Source organism: Mytilus galloprovincialis, chromosome 1, assembly GCF_965363235.1.
Source record: "Mytilus galloprovincialis chromosome 1, xbMytGall1.hap1.1, whole genome shotgun sequence".
NCBI classification, from domain to species: domain Eukaryota; kingdom Metazoa; phylum Mollusca; class Bivalvia; order Mytilida; family Mytilidae; genus Mytilus; species Mytilus galloprovincialis.
The window spans coordinates 114,301,088-114,326,809 of NC_134838.1; the positions used below are offsets into that span (position 1 = coordinate 114,301,088).

General features: G+C 30.1%; 1 protein-coding gene across 2 annotated transcripts; it reads left to right on the forward strand.

Moving 5' to 3' along the window:
- On the forward strand, positions 1-25,722 carry LOC143052395 (inositol hexakisphosphate kinase 1-like). 2 transcript variants are annotated; one of them, XM_076225427.1, is made up of 6 exons: positions 1-115; positions 10,077-10,296; positions 12,045-12,237; positions 13,784-13,965; positions 19,539-19,714; positions 20,505-25,722. In XM_076225427.1, the coding sequence occupies exons 2-6, from the start codon at positions 10,113-10,115 to the stop codon at positions 21,009-21,011; spliced, it is 1,242 nt and encodes a 413-aa protein (XP_076081542.1). In that variant the 5' UTR covers positions 1-115; positions 10,077-10,112; the 3' UTR covers positions 21,012-25,722. The 2 variants fall into 2 exon arrangements, with proteins under 2 accessions (XP_076081542.1, XP_076081551.1); XM_076225436.1 differs by lacking the exon at positions 1-115 and adding an exon at positions 5,976-6,094.

The window sequence follows — 25,722 nt, forward strand, 5'->3', positions numbered from 1 at the left end:
CCCTTGTTTTAACGTTTTGGTTTCCTGTATAAAATTCTATGTAAACGACAAAAAATCTGCACGCATAAAACAATGTAGAAAATAATCATGAAGCGGATGCATTGAAGAAGCCAAGGTAATTAAGATTGCATAACAGATTCTCCATACATTGCACTATACTATAGCTAGTGAGCAGCGGATGCACACAAGACATATATGTCATTATACAATTTACGGGTTTAAGTTTATCGTGCAACTGCACGGTCAAGAAGGAGAGATCACTCACCAAATGCATTCTAGATCAATAACAAATTAATTTTATTTTTAAAAAAATATATGGAGAAGTTCAAATAATTAGATTTCCTGTATACACCTAATATCGCAATTCCTGGCTGACCGGAGAATCTGTCCCGCTTCAATTCAATTCAAAGCTTTATTTATAGTCGGCATATAACAAGTAAACATAAGCCCCCTGAGTTTTGAACGTTTCACGTCATCACTTTTCCATTGTGGCATCAGATATTTTGTACTATGACGTCAACATTATACAGGAAGGAACCTGTGTGATGTCCAGAAATGGTGGACAAATAGCAATAAGGTGTATTGTAAACAATAAAAAAAAAATACACCAGTATTACATTCAAATTCTTATAGAATATTTTCCTGGCTGAGTAATACTGGACAATATTAACAATTATTTATGTCATCATTTGATTATTTGAAAAATTTGTCATGTCTTTCATTCATTCTGTTTTGCAATCGGAGTAAAAAAATATGTTTGCCTACATCATACATGTACAAAATGTATGTGTAGATGGTTATTTTTAAAACCTAAATACCATGAATACTGGTTCAAAATTTTATTCCAGTATTCTACTCACCTGTTTTGGAATGGGCAATAACCATGATGACAGGAGAATATACTTTATCATTATTTACTATTTTGATAATAAAAATTATACATGAAATACAAAAATGTTGCTGAAAGGTGATCTCTACTTTTTTATGCAGAGTTTGATTGTAGGCTCGTTTGATGCATCTCCTTTGCAATTGATGATCTCCTTTACATGAAGCTACATGTACATCTATCAAATAAGGGGCTATTCTATTTGAGTTACTGTTAAATCATTCAAGGACAGGAAATATTGACTTTCTTGGTAAAAAAAAATGTCACTGGGAGTAAATGTTACATGTAGCGTTAGTGATAATCAATAATCTTTTTTCACTATACATGCACATATTTACATACATTTACAATGTATGTTGTGTACCTAGTGTGTTCTTCTTTGATGATAAAGTGTGTTGTTGAAGCAAATGATTTTTAGGCAGAATTCAACAAAAACAACAAAATATAATATTATTGCTACTGGAAAACCTTGTAAATGCAAGACTATAATAAATTACATAGGTGAGAAGGAAGAAAATAAAAGCTTTAAATTTATAAATTTTATGAGGACCAGCTCAAAATTATACTTCCTTCCTCATAAATTAATTTCAATTAATCTTGCTTTTGTTAGAATTATTGCCTACTTCTATAGAAACACTGTCATAAACATGTAAACTTGTTGAAAACCTTGCTTATTTGTTGATATGACAGTCATGTTATACTATGGAAATTTTGTTTTTACCCTGCTGACATGGTCAAAATGAATTCATGTTGTTGATAGAAAAACAGTAACATGTATGATGTAAATATAGATGCATAAATGTGTAAAATACTCAGTAAATTTATAATTGTTCAAAAACCTTAATACATATATACATGTACATTGTATAATTTCATTATGGGTACTTTCTCACATCTGACACATCTTAATTTCAATAATGAATGTTAAAAACAAATTTTATAAAAACACACAGGTTTAGAGGTTTACAGAATCTGTGTAGTAATCCAATCTATCCAATCCCTATATCTTATACCTTTCCTCCATAATGACGCCTTTTGACGCCACCCCCTTTACTATATAATGATCCATTTGACGCCTGTGTAGTGCTGTACTTGAAAAGTCTCACCTATGAAAAAACTTTATCAGACTTAATAAAATTTGTATCTAATATAAAAAGGATATTCCTGAGAATCTATGACTGGAATTTCATTGATGAAATATTTGTTTTCGCAATGCATTAATACTTCAAACCTGATGAATCTTTTTTTATTGAAAAAATCCTATGCGAATCCAGTATTTAAAAAAAAAAGTATCCATGGAGGAAAGGGTTAAACAAATGAAAGAAAATAAAATGTTTTTGAAGAAGCATGCTTTTGTGAGATCATCTCATTAAACATACATGTATACTGGGGTAATGTACATGTATATATCTGGCTAAGATACATACATGTACATTAGTCTAATGTTCTAAAGTTGCACTTGTCTTTCCAATTTTGTTCTTCTTTTCATAATCTTCGGTAGAAAGTTTTTCAGGCATACATTAATTGTTGCCTGTATAACATGTATCATTGGCAATCATACCACATCTTCTTTTTTATATCTACATATAAAGTACACTATCAGATATATTTAATGCAGGCAACAATTAATGCCCCATATCCCTTCTTAAAAAACATTCATTGATCAGGAGGAAGAGCAAAGACTGGTAGACCTGAAGAATATTGTGTGCAGATACATTTGTACATGTAGCCTTGTAGGGTGATATGTCTTTCAGAATCAATAACAAAACATATCTTCCAGAATTAAGAAATTTCATTAGAACATTGTGCCATTGCCTTGTTCAAGACTAACAACTGTTCAAGTAACAGGTTAACATGGTTAATGTCTATTGTTATTGCAATCAATGGATATATATTTTAGGTTGAAAGATAGGGATTCCAATGATGGTTTTAATTACATTCTTATTTATTAATGTAGTATAAACAGTTAAGAGGTAAAGTTATGCCTAAGAAAATTGAAGACACAACACATTATTTTTGTTTACACATGAAGATTGTTAAACAGTTTACTATCTTGTGTGAGATGTCATTGAAGATAATTATTGTATCCCATAGGGAGTGACAGCTGCTTCTCTATTGATCTTTATTGATTCTCATCACCTCCAACTATCAATATTTTGGTATGCAGTTTTGTTTATGTTCACATATACATTTGTACATGTATAATAGAAATATAGCTTGCTGTTCTGTGTGCGCCTAGGCTCTGTGTTGAAGACCGTACCTTGACCTATAATGGTTACTTTTATAAATTGTGATTTGGATGGAGAGTTGTCTTATTGGCACTCATACCACATCTTCCTATATCTATGTAGAGTTCCCATATATACTAAATATCTTTAAAGCATGCACTGATGATGCAGAAAAGTTCAAGAGTTATCTATCGTTCAACTACATTTATTAAATGTTTTTAAAAGTGCGCACAAGTTAAGCTGATGACAACGATTTAAATACAGTCATTAACAGTACATTCACACCAAATTAAATGTTTTTATTGTGAATTTTGGGTATTAAATGACATTCTCTTTTTTTATAGATCAACTGCCCTTCACCTTGAATTCGTAGAAGATGTATGTTGTTTTTGAGTGTAATTTTTAATGATACCTTGGCTTGTATTAGAAATACACACGTTCACCTTTAAATAATTTCCCTAGCTCAGTTAAAAGACTCAGTATTTAATTCAGATAATTATGAGAACTTTAGAAGTACAGTGAATCATAAGCCTATGGCTGACATTATGAAATATGTTTCATATTACAACATTTTCTACTTTAATAAAAAAAAAATATATATATATATAGCAAATTTACAGATCTAACATTGTTGGGTTGATGTTTAGACGAGTTATATATATATATATATAATAGTTTGAAGGTAGTTTTCAATTAAGACTTGTATATATATATATATACAAGTACACGCCCGTGATATCGCGGGTTCGTGACTGAATTAAAGTATATAACTATGCCTAAGCCTTATTTTAGTAATTGGTATTGTCATCTGATAAAGTCATGTCGATTATAAGATACACAGTTTTCTCTGCTTTCAAATCTTTCTGTTTGAACCCGTCGACCTGGAACTTATCAATTATTGGAAATATTAATTATTTGGAAAACAAAAGGTCCAGGCTATCCGGGAATGGGGTATTTTTTAATCAACAGCATTGTCCTATATTAGTTATCTTAGAAAGTCTTGCTGATTACTGAATAAAGCTACAATAGGGAACAATTTGACAATGATTGAATTTAGTAGTGTCAGCCCTTTGATTATGACCCGTGTATATAGCAAAATCCTAAATACACCGTTTGGTGGTGCGCCTTTTAAATTCGGAACGTACAGATAAGGTAATAGCTAACAGGTGAATATACTATTGGTATCGGTATCGGATTAGACCCGGAACTTGTTAATTATTGGCAATATTAATTATGTGGAAAACAAAAGGGTCTGGAGTGGTGTAATTTTTAATCTACACCATTGTCCTATATTAGTTATATATAAAATTCTTTTCTAGTTATATATAGAGTTGAATTCTTTGATTTGTCGTTTTTACTCGATGACGGCTGACAAATTGGACCTCGTAATTTTAGTATTATAGTTATATATATATATATAGATAGGGTTACATTTTGTAATAATTGTAATTTTCTTCCATTTATTTTTTAGACCATGGAAGTGAAATGAAATAATACTATAATGGTTAGATACATGCACCTATTCTGTTCAAAGTATAAATCTAGGGCTTTTTATTGTCTTTTTTCCTAATATTAGACTTTTGATGTAGTTTTCAGATATTTTCCATTAATATATTTTACAATGTAACTATAAAAATCTTTTGACATTCATGGCATTATTTCTTATGTGGTTTAATGGATTTAAATATTCTGGATGAAGTTTGACTGATAGATTCATTGATAGCACAGAGGAACAATTTTAAAATGTATTTACATACATTTGACCAGATGTTCATCAAGTTCTTTAAATTTAATTGATGACTGCTTTATACCCAGTGGCAAATATAACACTTATTCAGGATGCTAACATCTCAGTGTGAAATTAATGACAATGTATCTACCAAGTTTTACATTTGAAATATTTAGTACAAATGTACTATATTTCATATTTCAGGTGACAAACATTTTCATGTCAGAGATTATATGTGCATGATCCCTTCATGTTTTCATGATTAACAATGCACGTTTCAATACATACATGTAGTAAATACAAAACTATACATAAGGTGACCATATGTGTGACAGACATTTTTATGAGTTTACGTGGGCCCATCATGTTTTGATAATTAAAAATGCATGTTTAAAACCTTGTGTAAAACATGTAGTAAGTACAAAAACATACATATAAAGGTGATCTGTATTTCTGGCATCGTTGTCAATATCATAGAAAATACCTCCAGTTAACATTAATTTACACCAAGATGTTGTTTAATGAAATTAGATGCCCTACATTTATCATGCTTTTCAATATACAATATATCACATTGTCAAATAGCTGAAAGAACCCCTCCTAAATTAGGGAAAACTATCAATCTGCAATGACAGTTATTTCTTGGTGTAAAATAAGATACATTCCAAGTCTGGCTACCTGGGAACCCTCATAGGTTTATCTAATACATATATATATATATATATAAGTACGTCACGATATCACAGTAGCATGGGTTCGAAGCCCGGCGAGGGAAGAACAAAAAATTTGCGAAAGCAAATTCACAGATCTAACATTGTTGGGTTGATGTTTAGACGAGTTGTATATGTTTACTTATTTATGAAATTATGAAATTATCCAATATTATATCATTTAAAAGATAAGTATTTGTCCTTAACCATAACAAGTCAACAATGGTCAAAGTAAACATGTCTACAGCTGTTAGATTAAGTTATTTTTAATCAATGTCATTTATGTTTTCATTATTAAAGTGTAACTATAAGTAGTAATTAATTTGTCTATCAGGCTATATTAAAACATTTCCAACCACGATTTCTAAGACTGGGCTATTTTTACCTTTGTTTTATTGATCACTATATTTTTATCTTTTTTGTTTTGTCATGTGACCATGATGATATATAGAAAGTAAGGTAACTGCAAACATGCGTTGTATTATAAACTTACAAAAGTAAACAGTGACTCCACATGTCAAGGGAAAACTAAACATAACAGGTAACATTTTATTGTCTATAGTATTGTGAAATGTATTTTTATTGAATTATTTTATTTCTAACGATTTATACCAGTACATTTTGGGGGTAGTTTATCAAATTTTAAGATAAAAACTAATACTATTCATTTGTTTATTTAATCATGAATCAGAATGGATTTTAAAAGAAATTATATTTTAAATGATTTATTTACATGATAAACATGTTTATTACATGTATTGAATATACTATATGTTTTTTTTCACTTTCTTTTTTTTATTAATTCATTGAAATATTGTTAGTTCAAATTCCCTGTAATAATTTCCCAAGAAAAATGACTTGAATTAAAGAAATTAAAAAAACTATCGTTTAAAGTTCCAACATGTCTAATAGAGACATCATTGTAATCTTGGTTCAAGAGTGTTTTTTTCGATGGTATATTTTTATAACAACATTTGAATTTGATTGGTCATGTGTAATATAGAAGTGACAGTTAGTCATGACTATTGTGGACCAATAGTCAGCATTGATTCCTATTTAGTATTTCTATATAAATGTGCCCATCCTGGTTCAGTTACACTCAGTAAGATGTTCTAAGAAATGTAATATACACCTTTCATGCCTTTATAACACTTGAAAAATTGTAAGAAACGGTAATAAGAATGAACTATTCTTGAATTTCATATAAACAAATTGTAACTTTTCTTCAAAGTAAACTCTGAAATAACTTTTAGGAAATTAAAATGTCAGTTTAAATTTTGAAATCAGTTGGTTTTAACATGGCTGTATTAAATGTTCATGTGAAAGTACATATTATTGAGATATGATTTGGAAAATTAAAGATTTGTGAGAATTCTCTGGATAAACGTTGTATCAGTGCTATGCCATGTGTGAATTCAGTGGCAGATCCAGAAATTTTCATAAGTGGGGGCCCACTGGCTGCCTTAAAGGGGGCCTGATCTCGTCACGTTTCAGTGATTCCCTATATTAGCAACCACGCCCCCCCTAAATCCCCTCTGGAATTAGACCATTGCAGATAGTAGCATGCAGTCATGAAAATATGAAAATAATAAGCTAAACCAAAGGCATTGCTCTTGTTTTATCCAATTGGGTTTAGAGGTTCACAAAATACTGGTAACTTTTAAAACATTCTGTACAAATTTAAGAGATGTGGTACGATTGGTCTTAAAAGACAACTATCCATAAAGACTGAAAGACAAAGTTGTAAACAATTACAAGTCACTGTATGGCCTTCATCATTTAGAAAAAAACGTTAAGCAAGCCAACCAGTTTACTAGGAATTGGGTGTTTACTTCTTAGGTCAAATGTTTTGAGGTTATATAATATATAAAATGATCTTCATTTCCTTTATTTATTCCTCTTTTCTTTCTTCATTCTTTCTTTCATTCTGTTTGTTAATCCTTCTGTCACTTTTCCGTTATCAATATTTAAGTGTTAGAATTATATGTACATTAATTTAATATTAGTGAAGTGATGTTTCTTGTTACTGTAAGTTGGACAATGTACGTATCTTCACTGGACCTAATTATTTAAGAGTGTGGTATTTAGTCCGTCTAGTGGACTTATAAAATTGAGGAAGGAATATTCTTTTAAAGAATCCAGTCCTTAGCAAGGAAGAAGAAGAAGGATTTGTATGACATTACTTTCATTCAGGTGGTATGATTTTCATAGGTGAAAGCAAAATATTATCAACAACTTGATTTCCATTTTTGCATACAATTGAATAGAAAAAACATTGTATCTAAATTGTCAACTTATTTTTGTCAGATTACTTCAGCAATTTACTTAAACTGACTTCCAATCGTACTTCAATATTCACCATTTAATGACTAAGAAGAATCTATATTTTGATTCCAAAAATGTATTTGATATAATACAAAACACTTTTAAAAAATCTTCTTTATTGAGTTCTCGGAAACCAATCAATTTTGGAACTTCCTTGAGACATTACAATGAGGATAGTTTTACTGTTCCCATGGTTTGGTTGTATGAATTCACCAATCTTAGATGAGTATAATTCCATTTGACCATTGATTACAATTACATGTATAAACAAGTATCACTTTGTATGATGGTGTTGTAGTTGAGGATTCTATCTTATACTACTGTATTAATAAAGCCGTGTAGAGGTGGAGTTTTTATAGTGTAAAATTCATGGTTAAGCTTTAATTAGAGTGGGCAAAGTAAACAAACAAAGTACATAAGCTCTAATGATTTTTAACCGACATTAAAATTATAATGACATTTTTTCTTCATTCAGGTGAATATGGAAATGTTAGATAATTTTATTATTAATGGTAAATATCTATAGTTTATAGTAAATTATTCACACTAAAGTTTGTTCTTGATCATTAGTTTTTTTTTTAATTATAGTGAAAGTTAATTTGCCGATGTTTGTTCATATTGATTTCATTTGTAATAAAATTGAAAGGTAACACAGCCTAATGGCTTGGTATTATTAAAGAACTTTAATAACTGGTACTATATAATAATCAGTTGTTTTTCAATAACCAAATTGCTTTCCAATAGTTCATGTTTTAAATATCTATGAAACTGTTAAAAACGATTAAAAATGGTTCAAAACATTTGCATTTTTTTATTTTAAGTTTTTTTTCTATGTCTTAAATAAGCCCTTTTAGCAATAATGGAAAGATAAAACCTCTTAGGTGGTTTACAAATAAAGTGCATTTCACTTTGTGAGCATTTTCATACACTTACTGAAATAGAAGAATAGATTTGTATCAAATTTGGAGAAACCTGAATTAACATGTACAATAAACAAATAAATAGAGCAAGGTTCCCAAATTTTGTTAATGAATGGTTGAGATGAATCAGAGGTGAACATGGGACCATCTATTTGTACAATCATGCTTTGCCCATATAAAGAACATTAATATTACAAAAATAAATTTATGACTGAAACATGCACTGTTTGACAAAGGTTAAAGTATGAATTCATAGATTAAGTTAGACCTATTCCATTTGTATTCAAAGATGATCTAACTGGAATTTCACCGCATTTGCAAATAAAAAAAATTATGTGATATGATTGCCAATGAGACAACTCTTCACAGGAGACCAAATGACCCAGAAATTGACAACTATAGGTTACTGTACAGCCTTCAACAATGAGCAAAGCCCATACCTCATGTGTTTTTTTTTTTTTTTTTATCTCACATGTGAAGTTAAAACAATGCAGCTTTTCTTACATGTATAACTTGGCATTTGTCTTTCATTTTCAAGCATACAGTTTTATAAAAATGTAACTAAAATCTCCAGGCCAATTCAAAACTACTAAAACCACAATCATCTCAAGAAGTCTAGCTTCAAAATTATATCTAATGTCCTGCCATTCTACATGTCAGTCATGGCAATTCAAAAATCAGTGGCGGATCCAGAGGGGGGGTTCCGGGGGTCCGCACCCCCCCTTTATTTTGGCCGATCAATGCATTTGAATCGGGACATATGTTTGCACCCCCCCTGCACCCCCCCTTTGCCCTGGGCTAGCACCCCCCCTTTCGAAAATTCCTGCATCCGCCACTGAAAATAGAACGTGAAGGAAAATATAATAAAGAAATACAGTTATAAATCTTTAAAGAAATCATAAATAGGTCAAATATAGTATGTTCAATATTAGATAAAATTGAATTATTTCCGTATGAAGCATTAAAAGGGTTTTCAGTGCATATAGTTGTTTTCATAAAAACTCGCCATAAATAAGTCAGATTGAAATAGAGAGACAAAATCGGTGTACAAAGAAAGATAAAAACAACATGTCTATGTTTCACATGATTTAACATTATAATATGGTCATTCACCAGTTGACAAGTTTAAAACTTGAGTGTTTCTTCCTGCAATATCAGTTACGATTTTAGTAGATCAAAACATTTGTAATCCAGTTGTAACATGTGACAATCAATTGAAGTAAAGGACCAATTAGATTAAGGATGTTATTAATGTGATATTCATGTTTATTTTTTTAGATTATAACATAGTACTAGGCTATACAAGATATCACTATGCCAGAAGTTATTAATGTGATGGACCCAGTACAATTACAGCCGTTCAGCCACCAAGTAGGTGGCAGCACCAGTGTGATGAGCTTTAATGATACAACTTTATGTAAACCACTGAATCCAAGGGAGCACTATTTCTATCTGAACATGCCTAAAAGTCTAAAGGAATTTACACCTGAATATAGAGGTACATAGTTTGTGCAAAGTTTTAAGTTCTAGACTAGTTCATATGACAGGAATTTTCTACACTATAATGTATATACAGGTATTTATTTTTTTCTTATCTAAGTCTGTGTGCAAAAAACCTAGTTTATAATGAGAAATCATGTCTGTAGATGAAAATGAAGGTTTCACATAAACATAAAAGTCTCTTAAACATTCAGTCTGCACTGTTAGCCACTAGTTCGATGCCTCAGACTAGTAAATATTGGTAAATATTGTTTCTGACTAGTGAAAATTTTCTAAATTTTATATAGTCATTATAGGGTGGTATTATGAAAGTTAGTTTTTGGACGAGTAGATGTAAGAGTTTTTTAGGCATACTGAACATTGATATTATGCATGTTGAAGCATTCTACACATTATGAATACATGTACATATCATGACATACTGTAACATGTTTCAGTCTGTTGTTTTTCATGCAATGTACATGTTATGACATACATATTTTGACATACTATTACATGTGTCAGTATAGGTAATGCACAGTCAGTTAAAATGGTTTATTATTAAATAGATGAAAAGTAATGTTAACATGAAAACAGTTATAAATTGTAGAGAAATAATATGTCAATGCCTTGCCTCTACAAGTTAATAAGTTTAAAGTTTTAAGTAATTTCTGATGAATGTGACCTAGGCTATAGTTGTTAATTTCTGTGTTATATTTGGTCTCTTGTGGAGAGTTGTCTCATTGGCAATCATACCACATCTTCTTTTTATATTAGCATGGTGTCAACATGATGAAGGTTCAACAGTAAATTGAAATTAAGATTTTGATATATATTTAGCTTTTGTTGAAAGGACCATTTGACATTAAATTAATATAAATAAGGAGATGTGGTATGATTGTCAATGAGAGAAATCTCCAACAGAGACCAATGAAGTGGATACAAGCAGTAAATATTAGGTTATTAGGTTAAGATAGGTTTGTTCAACAGTACACATGATGACAACACGAAACTTCATTTAGTTTACGATTCACAATTCAAGAAGTTAATCATTTAAACTTTTAGTCAATTATGTTATCAGTTATTGAATATAGCAAAATTTATATGCTGGTGAAGAATTTTGTTAACTAGGTTTATGGTACTTTTATTTAAAGTATGATATTAACATAACATTTCACTCATGAGTACATATATATAGATGTACATTATGTATGAGAAAAAAATAGATTTAAAAATATCTGCCAAAATGATAGCCTGAATTTATATCTTGGCTAAATAAATCACAGTAAAGGTAATAAAATATAGAGTAAAAGTGGTGTCACCATGAAACTTCTTTAATGGAACAAATATATATATATATATAGCTACAAGATGTGAACATTTAAATTGTAAGGATCCATGCAAGACTCTTTTGGGTAGTCAACAAACCTTGCTGTAAAATTGTGTCAGAAGGACGGTATTGCTTGCTTGTAATGGTTCATTGGTCACATGAATCCTACATTATGGAAGGTGCTGTTTTAGAGTTTATATTCATTGCCTCTTCTTTTTAACATGCTTTTATAAGATGTGTCATCTGTAACATTTAATGAAAATAGTAATTTGCACTGTAGCCCAGACTCCAATCAGACTTTCTGTGATTTTTTTTTTCTTTTTACAATAAAAGTAATGGTGGTGTGCAGATTACCAACATGGTCAAGAAATGGACTTGTATGATAGAAGATATGTTTATAAGGTTGTAATAATGGCTAATCTGCTTTACATTTACAGGTTTAATAGAAGTAAAGTTAAAAGAGGATAGTGATGGTTATATAACATATATGGGTTACCCCTATGAGACCTCGGATCACAAGAAATCCCCAGTATCTAGTTGTCGATCATCACCAGAGTCCAGTAGTAGTGACCAGGATATTCCTGTTTTACTGAGAGATAAAAAGAAAAAAGAAAGTGACCCTGATACAAGGTATGTATTGTATACCTATTAGCCAAAATAGTCCATTGTTAATTATGTACATTTTGCTTAGTTTCTTCTCTTACCTATTTTATAAACATCCTTTTGATATCAGACTCAGAATTCTTTTAACTGAGTTTAACTGTGCATACATATTACCTGTTTGTTTATTCCACATTGGCTAGAGGTATTGGGGAGGGTTGGAGAAATTTAATACTTTTTATTTTAAAACCAATAACTTTATTTGTACCCTTGTCTTTCAGTTGCATCTGTTCATCATCATTTGATAAACATATGGTTCAAAATTCTTCCTGTATATCCAATATGTTACATTATCATAATAGTAATATTTTATTATAAGGAACCTATCTACCTTGTATTACTATAAGTTTTGATTTTGATAAGCCCTTTAGTCGGTATGTTGTCTCATAGACACATTCCTGTTTCCATTCTCTATCTTCTGTATCATTGCATTATCACCTATACCTGACATTGCTGTCTTAGATGTTACACCCATATATTGATATTACAATACTGAAAGACTGACTCAGAGAAAGTAAACATTGAAGTTCTCAGACAAATTAAATTCATTGTTTTCCTTTTCTTATTAATCTATTGTATGCCATAATTGAATAGAAAAATAAAAGAATGAATATTTTGTACAGCTTTTGAGCAGCCATAACAGCTAGTAACACAAATGATAATATCTCATAGAGAAAAATAAACCTGTTTGATAGGAGTCCATTTAAGTGATTCAATACTTGAGAGTATATAACAATAAATATTTGCCACTTCAATATGGTGTATGTATTGATAAATCATTGTTGCACAAAGTTATTCTTGTTCATATTGATTTGATAACTTTATCTATAAGGTAGAGAAAGATTCCTTATTAGATATTTATCTTATATAACTATTTTGTTTCACAGCTCATTCTTGATATACACAAAGTATTAAAAACTGTGTTTAGCAAACAATTAACATCTGCAATAAAGACAAGGAAACCATAAGGATTACATTGGTTCTTTATTCAAATTTAGTTGAAATTTTCTCTAATTATGTTTCACTGTTAATTTTAGTACTATGGTGAATTTTGAAGCCCTGATAATTCCCCAAATGTACATTGTCTACTACCTTAATTTCATGAAGAAATTCTTTTAGAATTTAAGTTAATGTCATGACTTCTGACCTTATATTATGTTCTTGGGTTGATAACTTGGGTGTAGAATAGTTTTATAATAAATCTACTGAAAAAGGAGAAAAATGAAACATATAATGCTAGACATAGTAAATGATCAAGTAATTTTAGTCATGTGAAATCAGCAAGACTGAACTTTGAAGCCAGCAATATTTTCAATAGGGAGGTGAACAAGGTAAGTGTTGCAAGCCCTTTGAGTCTCTTGTTGATCATATGCATCTATGTTAATGTGATTTCTTCAGCATTCTATGGTTAGATTAAATAAGGCAATTGACATGATGTACAATATGCTTTATTTCAATTTAAATCATATGATACCCTATAAATAACTGATTATATATTTGTTGTTGTTTATTGTAGTGCCAGTATCCGTTTATTACGTAGTGGTAGTGTAGAAGTGAGTACACAGACAAATACTATGTTCCATGCCATAGATCCTGGTAAGTCAGGGAAAACAACAGGAGTTAATCCATGGAGTGTTAAATGTCAGAAACGACTCATTTCTCAGATGAAGAAGATAGATAAAGATAGTAAAAAATGTAGTATCCTTTTCTATGAATATATATATCATCCAAAATCATGGTTCCTTAAAGGTGGTCAAACTATTATATACCTATGAAAGCAGAATATTTTCTAGTTTTCAGTTATGCAAATTACTAAGAAATTGGTATATTGAATAATAGATACTAAGGATATTTGAACTTATATTATTATCATATTTCTTGGAGTTTTCTTAATATCTGAAAAAACCACAATATAATGAAAGGAATGCACATACAAATGATGTTGTTGATTGTGTGATGTTTAATACCAGTGGCAAATTTAATATGAATATCAAGAGAACATAATAATTGAGTAGGAATTTGATCTGTGTTTTATACCCAGACCCTACCAAGGATTTCCATGAAAAACCTGGCCATTTTCCATCAATTTTAATTTTTTTAATCCTATTTTAAATGTATGCATTCCAGGTATTCATTTCCTGAGATAAAGCAAATATTGTTTTGTTTTGTCATACTTTGATACCATTTCTACGAAATGTAAGCAAAGGTTTAAAAGTGTGGAATTTCAGGAAAAAGTTTACTTTCATTTAAAAAGAAAAAATGATTCTTTTATTTGGATTATTGACTTTTTGATGATCAATTGCAAAGACTAACTTTTTCTAAGCCCTATAAATTCCCTTTTGCCACAGCCAGTTGTTCAATCTCTCCCTCAACTGAATCCAATATAGGTATTATAACCATATGAACTGCTGTTAATCCCCATGAGGTCTTTTGTATGCATATTTCCACGAGACTTTCAGTTTACTATTAGAGACGGTTAAATGTCAATGCATATCAGGTATTTTAATTAAACTGCTACAAACAAGTTAAAAAATATACCTCACAAATAACAATATTGATCTGTTTTATCAAAGATTAATTAACTTTTTACTCTTTTTCTCCTTTATTTGACCTCTATTGAGTTTGGGGTATGACATTGTATTTATCTACAGCAGTATAAATAGGGGATGTAATTAATAGTACTTGAAGGTCACTGTTATTGAAAGTTATTTCTTTATTACATACAATTATACATTGATTATTAAACCTAATATAAAAAAGATTTGAAACTAAGGATATATATTGATTATATTGGAGTATTATGTCAGGAAATTAGTGGTAATCTATATGACAAAGCAGTTACACAATGTGGTTGACTTAAGTAGAATCCTATATAAATCTTTAATATGATTGATAAGAATATTGTCTTACGCTTGTCCACTGACATATTGTAATAATAAAACCTGAATGGCAGGCCCTGACTTCAAGCTGAAATTGTAAGCTCAATAGTTCAAAACATAGCAACCCCATCAATATACATATTTACACTTGTATGCAAATTTGTCCGCAATTACGTAAAATCACACAGGTTCCCGTTAACTTTGACATCATAATTTAAATTATTTGACTTTACAATTGTGATTGTTACCTGACGTCAAAAGGTGATTCAGAGTAGATCTAAGGTCATTCGGATGCAAGTTTCAGCTAAATACCAAAAGTGTAAATACGTTTATATAAACCTTCATAACTACAGGATAAACAGATTATTGTAGTACTGTAGTATAAATCTAAACATTAGTTTTCTGTTTCACAAACCTTGTAAAGCTTGATAATATAAAAAAAGAAGATGTGGTATGATTGCCAATGAGACAACTATCCACAAAAGACCAAAATGACACAGACATTAACAACTATAGGTCATTGTACGGCTTTCAACAATGAGCAAAGCCCATACCGCATAGTGATCTATAAAAGGCCCCGATAAGACAATGTAAAACAATTCAAATGAGAAAACTAATGGCCTTATTTATGTAAAAAAAATGAACGAAAAACAAATATGTAACACATAAACAAAGGACAACCACTGAATTACAGGAAACTGTTTCAATAAAAATAAGATAAATGTCTACAAAAAAGGTACAAATATGTCTATTTTTCAATTTGATAATTTTTATTCCCCATTTATTGTTATGCCCCATTTATGGCCATTATGTTTTCTGATCTGTGCATCTGTTCATCTGTTCGTTTATTCATTCCTCTGTCCTTCTGTCCTGCTTCAGGTTAAATTGTTGGTCAAGGTAGTTTTTGAGGAAGTTGAAGTCCTATTAACTTGAAACTCAGTACACATGTTCCTTATTATATGATCTTTCTAATTTTAATGTCAAATTAAAATTTTAGACCCCAATTACCCGGTCCACTGAACAAAGAAAATGATAGTGTGGTTGGGGCATCTGTGTGCTATGGACACATTCTTGTTTTATATTCTTTTCACTTTCATCAATAAATAGCTGGAAAATGGTTTGGTCTGTTTAAATTGCTAAAGTACATCTTTCCACTGGTTTTCAATTTGAACTGTATTTGATTTGATTTTAATATTACGTTTAAAAAAATGTCTGCTTTATTACGATTTAATACTAAGCTGATATAATAATTAAGACTTGTATCACTGATGCATTGCCAATAACTTTTTATCATCAAAACTTATTTAGCATGCATGCTGTCAGCAAATTTCAAATTCTGTAGAAAGTATGTAGGTGGTTTAATATTTAAAAAGTACATCTTTAAGTAGGTGTTGTATACTAGTCTAGGTACAGCTAGTCACCCTTCATTTACTATAAGTTCTATGCGTGTCCTTTCAATGCATTAAATATTATATCTTACTTTGATATTACTTAAGTGGAAACATAAAAATGTGCAATATCCAAAAACAAATTGAAAGTATTTTAGAATCAAATCGAAAAATAGCTATAAAGTCTATAAACCAATGTGGCAATGTTGACAATTTAAAGTATTATCTTTTAAAAAGATATATAATAATTTCCTACATACAAATTTTGTATTGACATAACACCTTTATATATTTAATCTCAAATCTAGAATTAATAATATTTTGTATATTATTGTACATGTAACATTGATAACAAGAAGTAGTAAACACATCCCTACAAAATCTTTTGTACTAAAAGTGCACATCTTATCAGTACATGTACACTGATGTACGATTGTATATACAACTGTAGTTTACTGTACTGACAGTAGAACAGGTTGTATGTAAGAGAATTATCTCTATCTTCTAACTATTTGTTAATTGCTTGATTGAAGAAAGGAAAGGCCTTGGTACTTGACCTTGTACAATAAGCAGTTTAACATAGGTAACTACTTTTACCCTGGTATAACTAGTAGGTACTACGTACTGACCTTCACTACTGTAAATAGGGGTAATAACCCCTGGTATAACTAGTAGGTACTACGTACTGACCTTCACTACTGTAAATAGGGGTAATAACCAGACTTAAGTAGTATTATATGTAAATAGTGTAAAGTAACAACATATAGTAAATACTATAGGATTTCATCCCTTATCTCAAGTGGAAACGTACCTTTTGTAATCATTTAAAAACACTGATAGAATGTATCATATAGACCCAGAATTTTTTTCAGTTAAAATTTTTTACCTTTTACTTGGATGCCAAAAGGACAGATAAAAACTGCAACATAAAGTGTTTTATTTGACAAAAATATGTATGTCCATCAAGGCATTTTACTCTGTTAAGTCATTAGAATCAAATTTGTTATGTTGCACTGAAGATTTTTTACTTCAGTCAATTAATAAAAAATCTAAATACTGTATAAATTAAAAATAATTCCATTTCTGAATATAAATACTAGAATAATGTAGTACTTGTTTGATTTGGTCTCATGATCAGAACAAGACTGATTGATCTAAAGTAATCAGTTATGGCTACTCTGGTCTACTCCAAATATAAATACCTTTCAATTATAGTATTTGACAAGATTTTGTTAGGTAGACAAATCCAGCTTAAAAATAATCAAATGCCTTTCAATGTGCAAAAAAATAGTCAGATCCTTCATACTTTGACTTTATTTACTCAGTACTTCCGTTTTTGGTTGAATTGGAATGAAAACAGCTTAATTATACTTAAATTATATGTTTTCTTCTAAGACACATATGCTTTTTAGCTCACCTGTCCCGAAGGACATCTGTATTATCTGTATTAGGAAAATTTTGCGAAAAAGGAGGAACTGGAAGATTGAACCTTTTGTTGCATGGACGAAAGAAACATGAAAGTGCCCTTGACAAGTGTAATGCAATTTAAACTGTTTTCAGTATAACATTATATAATTATATTTAAAAGGCATTCATATTAGCCTGTTTCTTTTCTATGTCTTAGAGAATCAAAGAGGGCCATCTACATTTGTTTTTCTCCACTTTTCTTGAAACATCTATACAGAGCCACCCCCTATGTTGTAAATTTAGCCTGTTTCTTCAACTTGTGTCTTGAAAAATTTACTGCCCTCTGTTTCCTTACTTGGATGTTCAGTAGCCTGTGTGTTCCATACTTGCCTAGAAACATTTTAATACAGCAAAATGATTGCCAATAACACAACTCTCTACCAAAGACCAAATTACGTAGAAGTTATCAACTAGTCTATACACTTCTTTCATGGACACAATTACATCTGACCTACACTGCTTCATTGATTTATTGATTCACATTTTTATCGGTGATTAAATTGTCTTTTTATCAGGATAAATAACTTAAAGAGGTTCCTGTATGCAATGCTCTTGTAAAATTGTACCTGCACTTAAAGACTGTCAACATATTATTAAGTCAAAATCATTAATTTAGATGAGAGATATTGCAGTGTGTCAAATCCTGTTGTATGATAGGTTAAACATCATGTCATCCATACAGATCTCATAGATAACTACCCAGTCTTTAATATATCCTTTAAGCTATATAAAGCTGTGAATCTAAAGTCAAATATATTACATATGCAATATGGTACTGCTCTGAAAATAAGATGACCCACATCTCGTTTTAAAGATGCTTTTCCTAGAATCCATTTTCTTTCTTTTTCAAAGAATACAAAATGTATAATAAATTGAGTAATTAGAACAAGATTGATCAGAATTGATATGATCATTAATGGTTATAAGTCATGCAAGTCTGATAGAAATGTCAAAGAATCATCTTCGATATTGTTATGTAATATCCCTGTGTGTCCTCCAGGTTTAAATGTCATAGAGCAATTACAGAAGATAAACGAAATAGTTTGTGTTGTCTACTAATGATATCAGCTTTGTAAATAGATAAATAAGTGAATATTCTCATTCTGCACATTTGATTGGAAATTTCATCTCTAACCGACATTTATGACTTAATTTTATTAATTTTTATACCCGACATATTGGAAATCAGATTCTTTACCTTTCAAGTAATCATGCTGTTTTCACCTGGATAAAACATTTATTTTTATGCTCCTGCTGTAGGCAACAAGACATTAAGTATTACCCTTGACTGTTCTTCTGTTTGTCTTTCGGTTCCATCTTTCTGCTTGTCCCATTGTCTTTTCCACACTCTTAACTTAAGTTTGCCTTATGCAAAGCTTTAAAAGGAGGGGTGATTTGTATTTTCAGACCTATTCTTTCATTTTACTAATTCATACACTAACAAATCCTTTGAAGCCTGAAGTGTTTGATTTTCTGTACTATATCTGTTTTATTCTGAAATGAATTCTTTTTAATATTTGTTCTTAACAATGTCCAGAATTTATACTGTTGGAAAATGTAGCAGCTAAATTTCAGAATCCATGTGTATTAGATATGAAGATGGGAACACGACAACATGGCGACGATGTTTCTGAAGAGAAGAAACAAAGGTTCATGAAAAAATGTCAGACATCTACCTCAAGTATAATTGGCAGTAGACTTTGTGGGATGCAGGTCAGTGGTGTCATAGTATAAGTAGGGAAAAAATCTCTTGAGACTTAATTCAAATAAGATGTGGTATGATTGCCAATAAGACAATCCTCCACCAGAGACCAAATGAGGTAGAAGTTAACAACTATAGGTCATACCACTGCCTTCAACAATGAACAAAACCCATACTGTTTAGAATCCTATGAAAAGCCAGTAATGATGTTTTTATGAGAGTCCTATCGATTTTTCGGTTTCTATTTGTTTCCACTGCCTCAACCAAATTTAATGAATCTTTTTAATACACATTGGTAATAACCACCAAACATAGATTAATTCAACTTTGATTGGGTCACTTTCAGCTTTCTTAGTTATGTCCCTTTATAAAGGAAAAAAATGCTGAATTTGGCGTGTCCACACACTTAGTTTACTTTGCCACAACTAAATGTTATGAAACTTTTACACAATGCTTATTACCAGAAACACAGATCAAAATTGAATTTGAGTGGTTTCATTTTTACAGTTTTCTAGTTGCTCAATTACTGTTTGTAATTGAACAATTAACACACTTCAACCCTTGTCATTCTTGATTACAGCTTACAGAACAAATTTCATTACATTTCAGAAAAAACAAAAGGTCAAAAGGTTTGACTTAGTACACTGACTCTAGCATATTGACAAGCAGGGATATCTGTGTTCCATGGACATATTAAATTTTGTTTAAATTATCTTCTGGACTTTTCTTTAAATTCTCATTTAGTATAACTTCTAAAGCTCAGACTTTCATCAATGTGTATTCATCATCTTTCTTTTGTAGGTGTACCAAGCCAAAACAGGGAAATATATTTGCCATAATAAGTATTATGGGAGAACTTTAACATTAGAAGGATTTAAACAAACACTGCACCAGTTTTTACATAATGGTTATGAACTCCGTACAGATGTTATAGATGGTATCATTAGTCAACTCCATAGATTGTCTCGTATTCTAACTGAGCAAGACACATTCCGTTTCTACTCTAGCTCCTTACTGCTTATGTATGAAGGACATTATTCCCAGAATGATAATGAAAAAGGTCAGAGTACATCATCTAATGGACCAACTAAGGGAGGCAACTGCAATTGTGACAATAATCAAAAGGGAGATAAGCCATGCCATAGACCAGACAATTGTAAAATAGATATAAGAATGATTGACTTTGCTCATAGTACACATATAGGTATACAGGATGACAAGACTGTACATAATGGCCCTGATTCAGGATATCTATTTGGTCTTAGTCATCTTATTGACTTATTTACTGAGATAAAACAAGAAAGTTGAAAGGTTCTTGTATTTGTAGAATACATTGTATTTACATTGTTATATTTTCTAAATTTTAATTAAAATGAAACTTTTACACTGTCCACAAGTTCAATGTGTATTTGTTTATTCATTTACAACATCTGGCTCAAGTAAAAAGTGAGTAAAAAGTGTTATTACTGACTCCATAATGAGGTTCAAGATAATTTTTTTCTACTCATATTGCAGATAATTCATAAAAAGTAACATTTCTCTTGTTTTTTTTATTTGACCCATATTTCAGGTTAATATAAAATTATTTAGTCATATAATTATGTATATTTTGATATGATATATTTTCAAAATAAACATATGTGGAAGTCTACTTCAAAAATATAATTTTAAGAATTTGATAAGGTAATTTTATTGTTAGTAATTGTACATTTGTTTTGTACTGTAAATTCACAAATTTGTTAGTTCATTTATTATCAGGATTTTTGAAGAATGAAAAAAATGTCAGATAAATTATTGCAATTTTAGGAAAATCTTCATGTAGATATATGCGAGATATCAAAATGTGGGTTCTTATTATTGTATTACTTACTCAGTGACAATTTGTAAATTAACCAAAACTTCAAATGATTTCTGAATTTACAGTATTAAATAGTCAGGAAAGTGTTCACTAACTTAGGAATTTGCTTATCTAAAAATATCTTTCCTGGCCAAAGTTTATTTATTTGTATGACTAGTTATATGAATCTTTAGTACAATTAAAATGGATTGTTTGAATTTAGACTGCATTGTAACACATATATTTCTTGTTCTTTATTTGTGTATATTGACAGAGTTTCTGTATGATTCAGTTTATTTTAATGTTGTTAAATTTATATCATGTTTAGTTTTTTATTGTAATTTCATTCAAAGATGAATGAAGAAGAATGTGTTCCTTGAATATTGATTATTAGTTAGTTATATAAATTAGTATAAAAATAATACTTAAAAAATTGTCCCATTTAATCTTCCTTTCATTGTTGTTTAATTTTTGCACTCCATGAAAACATTTGAGGAGCTTATAGTTATCCCTATATCTCTGTCCTTCTGCCGGTGTGTCCAAATTCAATGGTGTCTTTGTGATATCTTCTGTTACCTTTGCTAGATTTGGATTAAACTTATGCGCTAAGTCTGACGGAGCGAAGGTGAAGATTGTATAGATTTAAGTGTCAATAGGTTTAAGATCAAAACACTTCCAGAAAAAAATAAAAGTTGTGGGTTCTGGATTAACACTTTAGTTTCCGTTGCCTGATTGTTATGAATCTTAAACAAATGGATTGACCACTTGCTTACTTTTTTGTTTGTATGTGTCTGTGTATTACAAGAAAGATGACACCACATAGAAGTGAAAGGTCAGCATTTGGATTGAAGTAAAATACTAGAGAGAGAGAGTTAGAAATAGGCATAGAATAATACAAGTTAAGTTGGTACATTGAAAGCCAATGATTGTATTCAAGTTAAGTTGGTACATTGAAAGCCAATGATTGTATTCAACTTAAGTTGGTACATTGAAAGCCAATGATTGTATTCAACTTAAGTTGGTACATTGAAAGCCAATGATTGTATTCAACTTAAGTTGGTACATTGAAAGCCAATGATTGTATTCAACTTAAGTTGGTACATCGAAAGCCAATGATTGTATTCAACTTCAGTTGGTACATCGAAAGCCAATGATTGTATTCAACTTAAGTTGGTACATTGAAAGCCAATGATTGTATTCAACTTAAGTTGGTACATCGAAAGCCAATGATTGTATTCAAGGAATTTTACTAGTATTCTGAGTAAAATATATCATAATAATTACACTTTCAAGCTTAATTCCAGTGAGTTTCACAAAATCAAGCATACTGAACTTGCTGCATTAAGAATTTTTTCAAAATCAAGTTTCATCAGAAAATTTTTAGGAGGACAGACAAAATAAACATAAAAAAACCAACAAGGCTGATGTTAACAAGAAACATATATATGGGCATGTTTTTTGACATAACAGCAGACCAATAAGACATGAGTACATTCCAATTCACTAAATTTCAAATACATTTTCTTTTATTTCCAATGTTTAAACTTAAAGAAGTTATAGGTATATATACAATGTACAATTTCCCCCCATTTGAGTGTATATTGAACATTGTGATAGAAGGTTTCTTCTAATATGGTTAATTCAAAAGATTCCCTTTTTCTTAAAAAATAAAAAAAAAGAAATAAAAGGATCATTTAATGTATAAATATATTAAAATACTGTGGATTATTTAATTTCTATGGTATTAATTATCGTAGATTAAGGAAAAGTTTTGGTTTTGTGGATTTTTGATTTCTATATTTTTTTTGGGAAATCTGCATACAACATCCACAAAATCCAATGAATAATAAGAAATCCACAGTAAATTTTATACAATGTATTTATAATGAAACTTTTTGAAGGACAATATCAGCTATTGGAGCAGCTAGTAAAATTATCAAAAAACCTTTTGTATATTTATGACCCATATTATTCATGTTATATATGGATTATTGCAGCAACTTCTATGAAGTGTGATACCTCTTATAGGCAAAATAAACTATGTATAATTTGCCATATTAAATGTTGTCTTTGCAACACAAATTGACAATAATTTATGTAAAAAATATTGTTCCTTGTTGTTGACCTTCCTGGTCCTGTCAATTGTTAATGACAGAAAGAATTATATTTTCTGTTTCTTTGTGAATTTATTTTGATGTTGTAAATTTTTTTTCTCAAAGACAAACTTTCTATGTAAAATTGTGGGACCTATATTATTATATGATGTTTTGGTTAAAATATCTGGTTCACACAGACCATTAAATTATAAAATATTCCAATCATAAGATTGCATTTAATTTGTTCAGGATATTTTATTACAATGTGTTTATGATTATCTATATTTTCGAAATAAAATGTATGTATTACAAGGCTTCCTTTTGATCCCCACACCTCTTTTATGTATGTCCTTGCATATTCTGTCAATAAGAGACATTCAAAAGGAAGTCTATGTAACGTTGGATTATGAGTAATATCAGTTTTTTTTATCGGTATATGAATTTAGAAACACTGCCTTGATTGCATTTTCTGTAAAATCTTATATTCACGTGTTTTTTCTAGATATCACCATAGATCCCGAAATCATTGCTGTTAAATGACAGAACTATAAAAAAGGGAATCAGTAATAATTTACTGTACACCACAGTCAGTATATGGTGTATTACTGGTTTACTGTCTTGTAATTCGGTTCATGGTTAACAGTAGTGACCTATACATAGGGAGATATCGGTTCATGGTTAACAGTAGTGACCTATACATAGGGAGATATTATACAGTTTGTAATGCAACCTTACCTTGTATGTAAAGTAATTAGGTTACAGCTGTTAATTTGTGTTCCTTGATGGTATGTTTTTGATTGTTTGATTGCAGACAAAATCTAATAAATTATTTTTTCTTTCCAAAATCCATTGAATATCAATAAGATAGGATTGTTTTAGTGGGCATTTAAACTTGTCCTTATTTATTTTATGTGGAAAGCAAAACAGTGTATGTTTATGTGTAGTATATGTAGATTGCTTGATTATTGAACAAGAATGATTTGGATGTATAGAAAAGAATGTGCTTTTTTTCCTTAGAGCTGGTGGTAAGGTTTTGAAAAATAGACCTGGCTAGATCGCTATTGCAAACATACTCTATAAAGCTAATAATTAAACATTTTTATCCACCTGTAGTTCTTAAAATTTAGCAATTGAAAGATACCCATCTCTCAGTGAATAAATATATCACTGTCATTAGTTAACATATATAACAAATGTATCCACCTAATGTGGAAATTGTACATAGTTTTTCTCTCTCTAATTGCAATTTAAAATAATGTTACCTCTGTTACCAAATTATTCTGATCTCAGTCTTTATAAAAGTGTTGAATCACCTTGATTTGTAATTTTTAAATGAATCAATTTTATCTATTGTTTAGCACTATGTGAAAGAAGTTATCACAACTTTCAGTTTGGAAGTCAACCAATGAACATATTAACTATAAGGGGATCACTTGATTATCTGTCAATTTGTATTAATTTCATTGTCACAGCCATGATAAACATCACTCAAAACTCTGTAAGTTTTATTTTCATTTCAAAGATTTTCATTTACCATTACTTGAAAGAAAAACATATGAAAGTCTACAGTTATAAACAGCTGTATTTTAAATAAAGCAGATATTGAATGACTGCTTATTGCGAGTCTACATACTTTAAATGTTTCATGTTGAATGAAGAAAGCAAGAAGCTTTCATGCAACATACTATTGATTCATTTACTTTTGTGGGTACCAATTTTCGTAGACTGAAGAAATCTTCCATTTTCATGGACATTTGATTTCATGGTTTTGCCAGATTCTGCATAGGAGGCTATTTAAAAATAGTTTTTATTCGATTATTTAGAGTCTTGGTTCACCTGTATACATGAAATCCACGAATATTGGTATCCAACGAATCATAATGAATCCACAGTGGTATCCCATCTGTAACCTGATTTCACACAGGAAGTGGATTATCTGTATTCAAGTGATTCTGTTACATATTGTCTTTATTTATTGTTTTGTGTATTGTTATAACCATTTTTGTCTCGTTTACATGTTGCATTATTTTAATTGTTAAATTATTAAGGTGAAGACTGTTCCAGAATAAAGAAATATTTTCATGAA

Excerpts from the sequence above, each read along its gene's own strand:
- LOC143052395 (XM_076225427.1), top strand. The coding sequence starts at position 10,113 with ATGCCAGAAGTTATTAATGTGATGGACCCAGTACAATTACAGCCGTTC. Across the intron at positions 12,238-13,783 it reads GAAAGTGACCCTGATACAAG|TGCCAGTATCCGTTTATTAC; the intron begins GTATGTATTGTA and ends TGTTTATTGTAG. Across the intron at positions 19,715-20,504 it reads GTAGACTTTGTGGGATGCAG|GTGTACCAAGCCAAAACAGG; the intron begins GTCAGTGGTGTC and ends TTTCTTTTGTAG.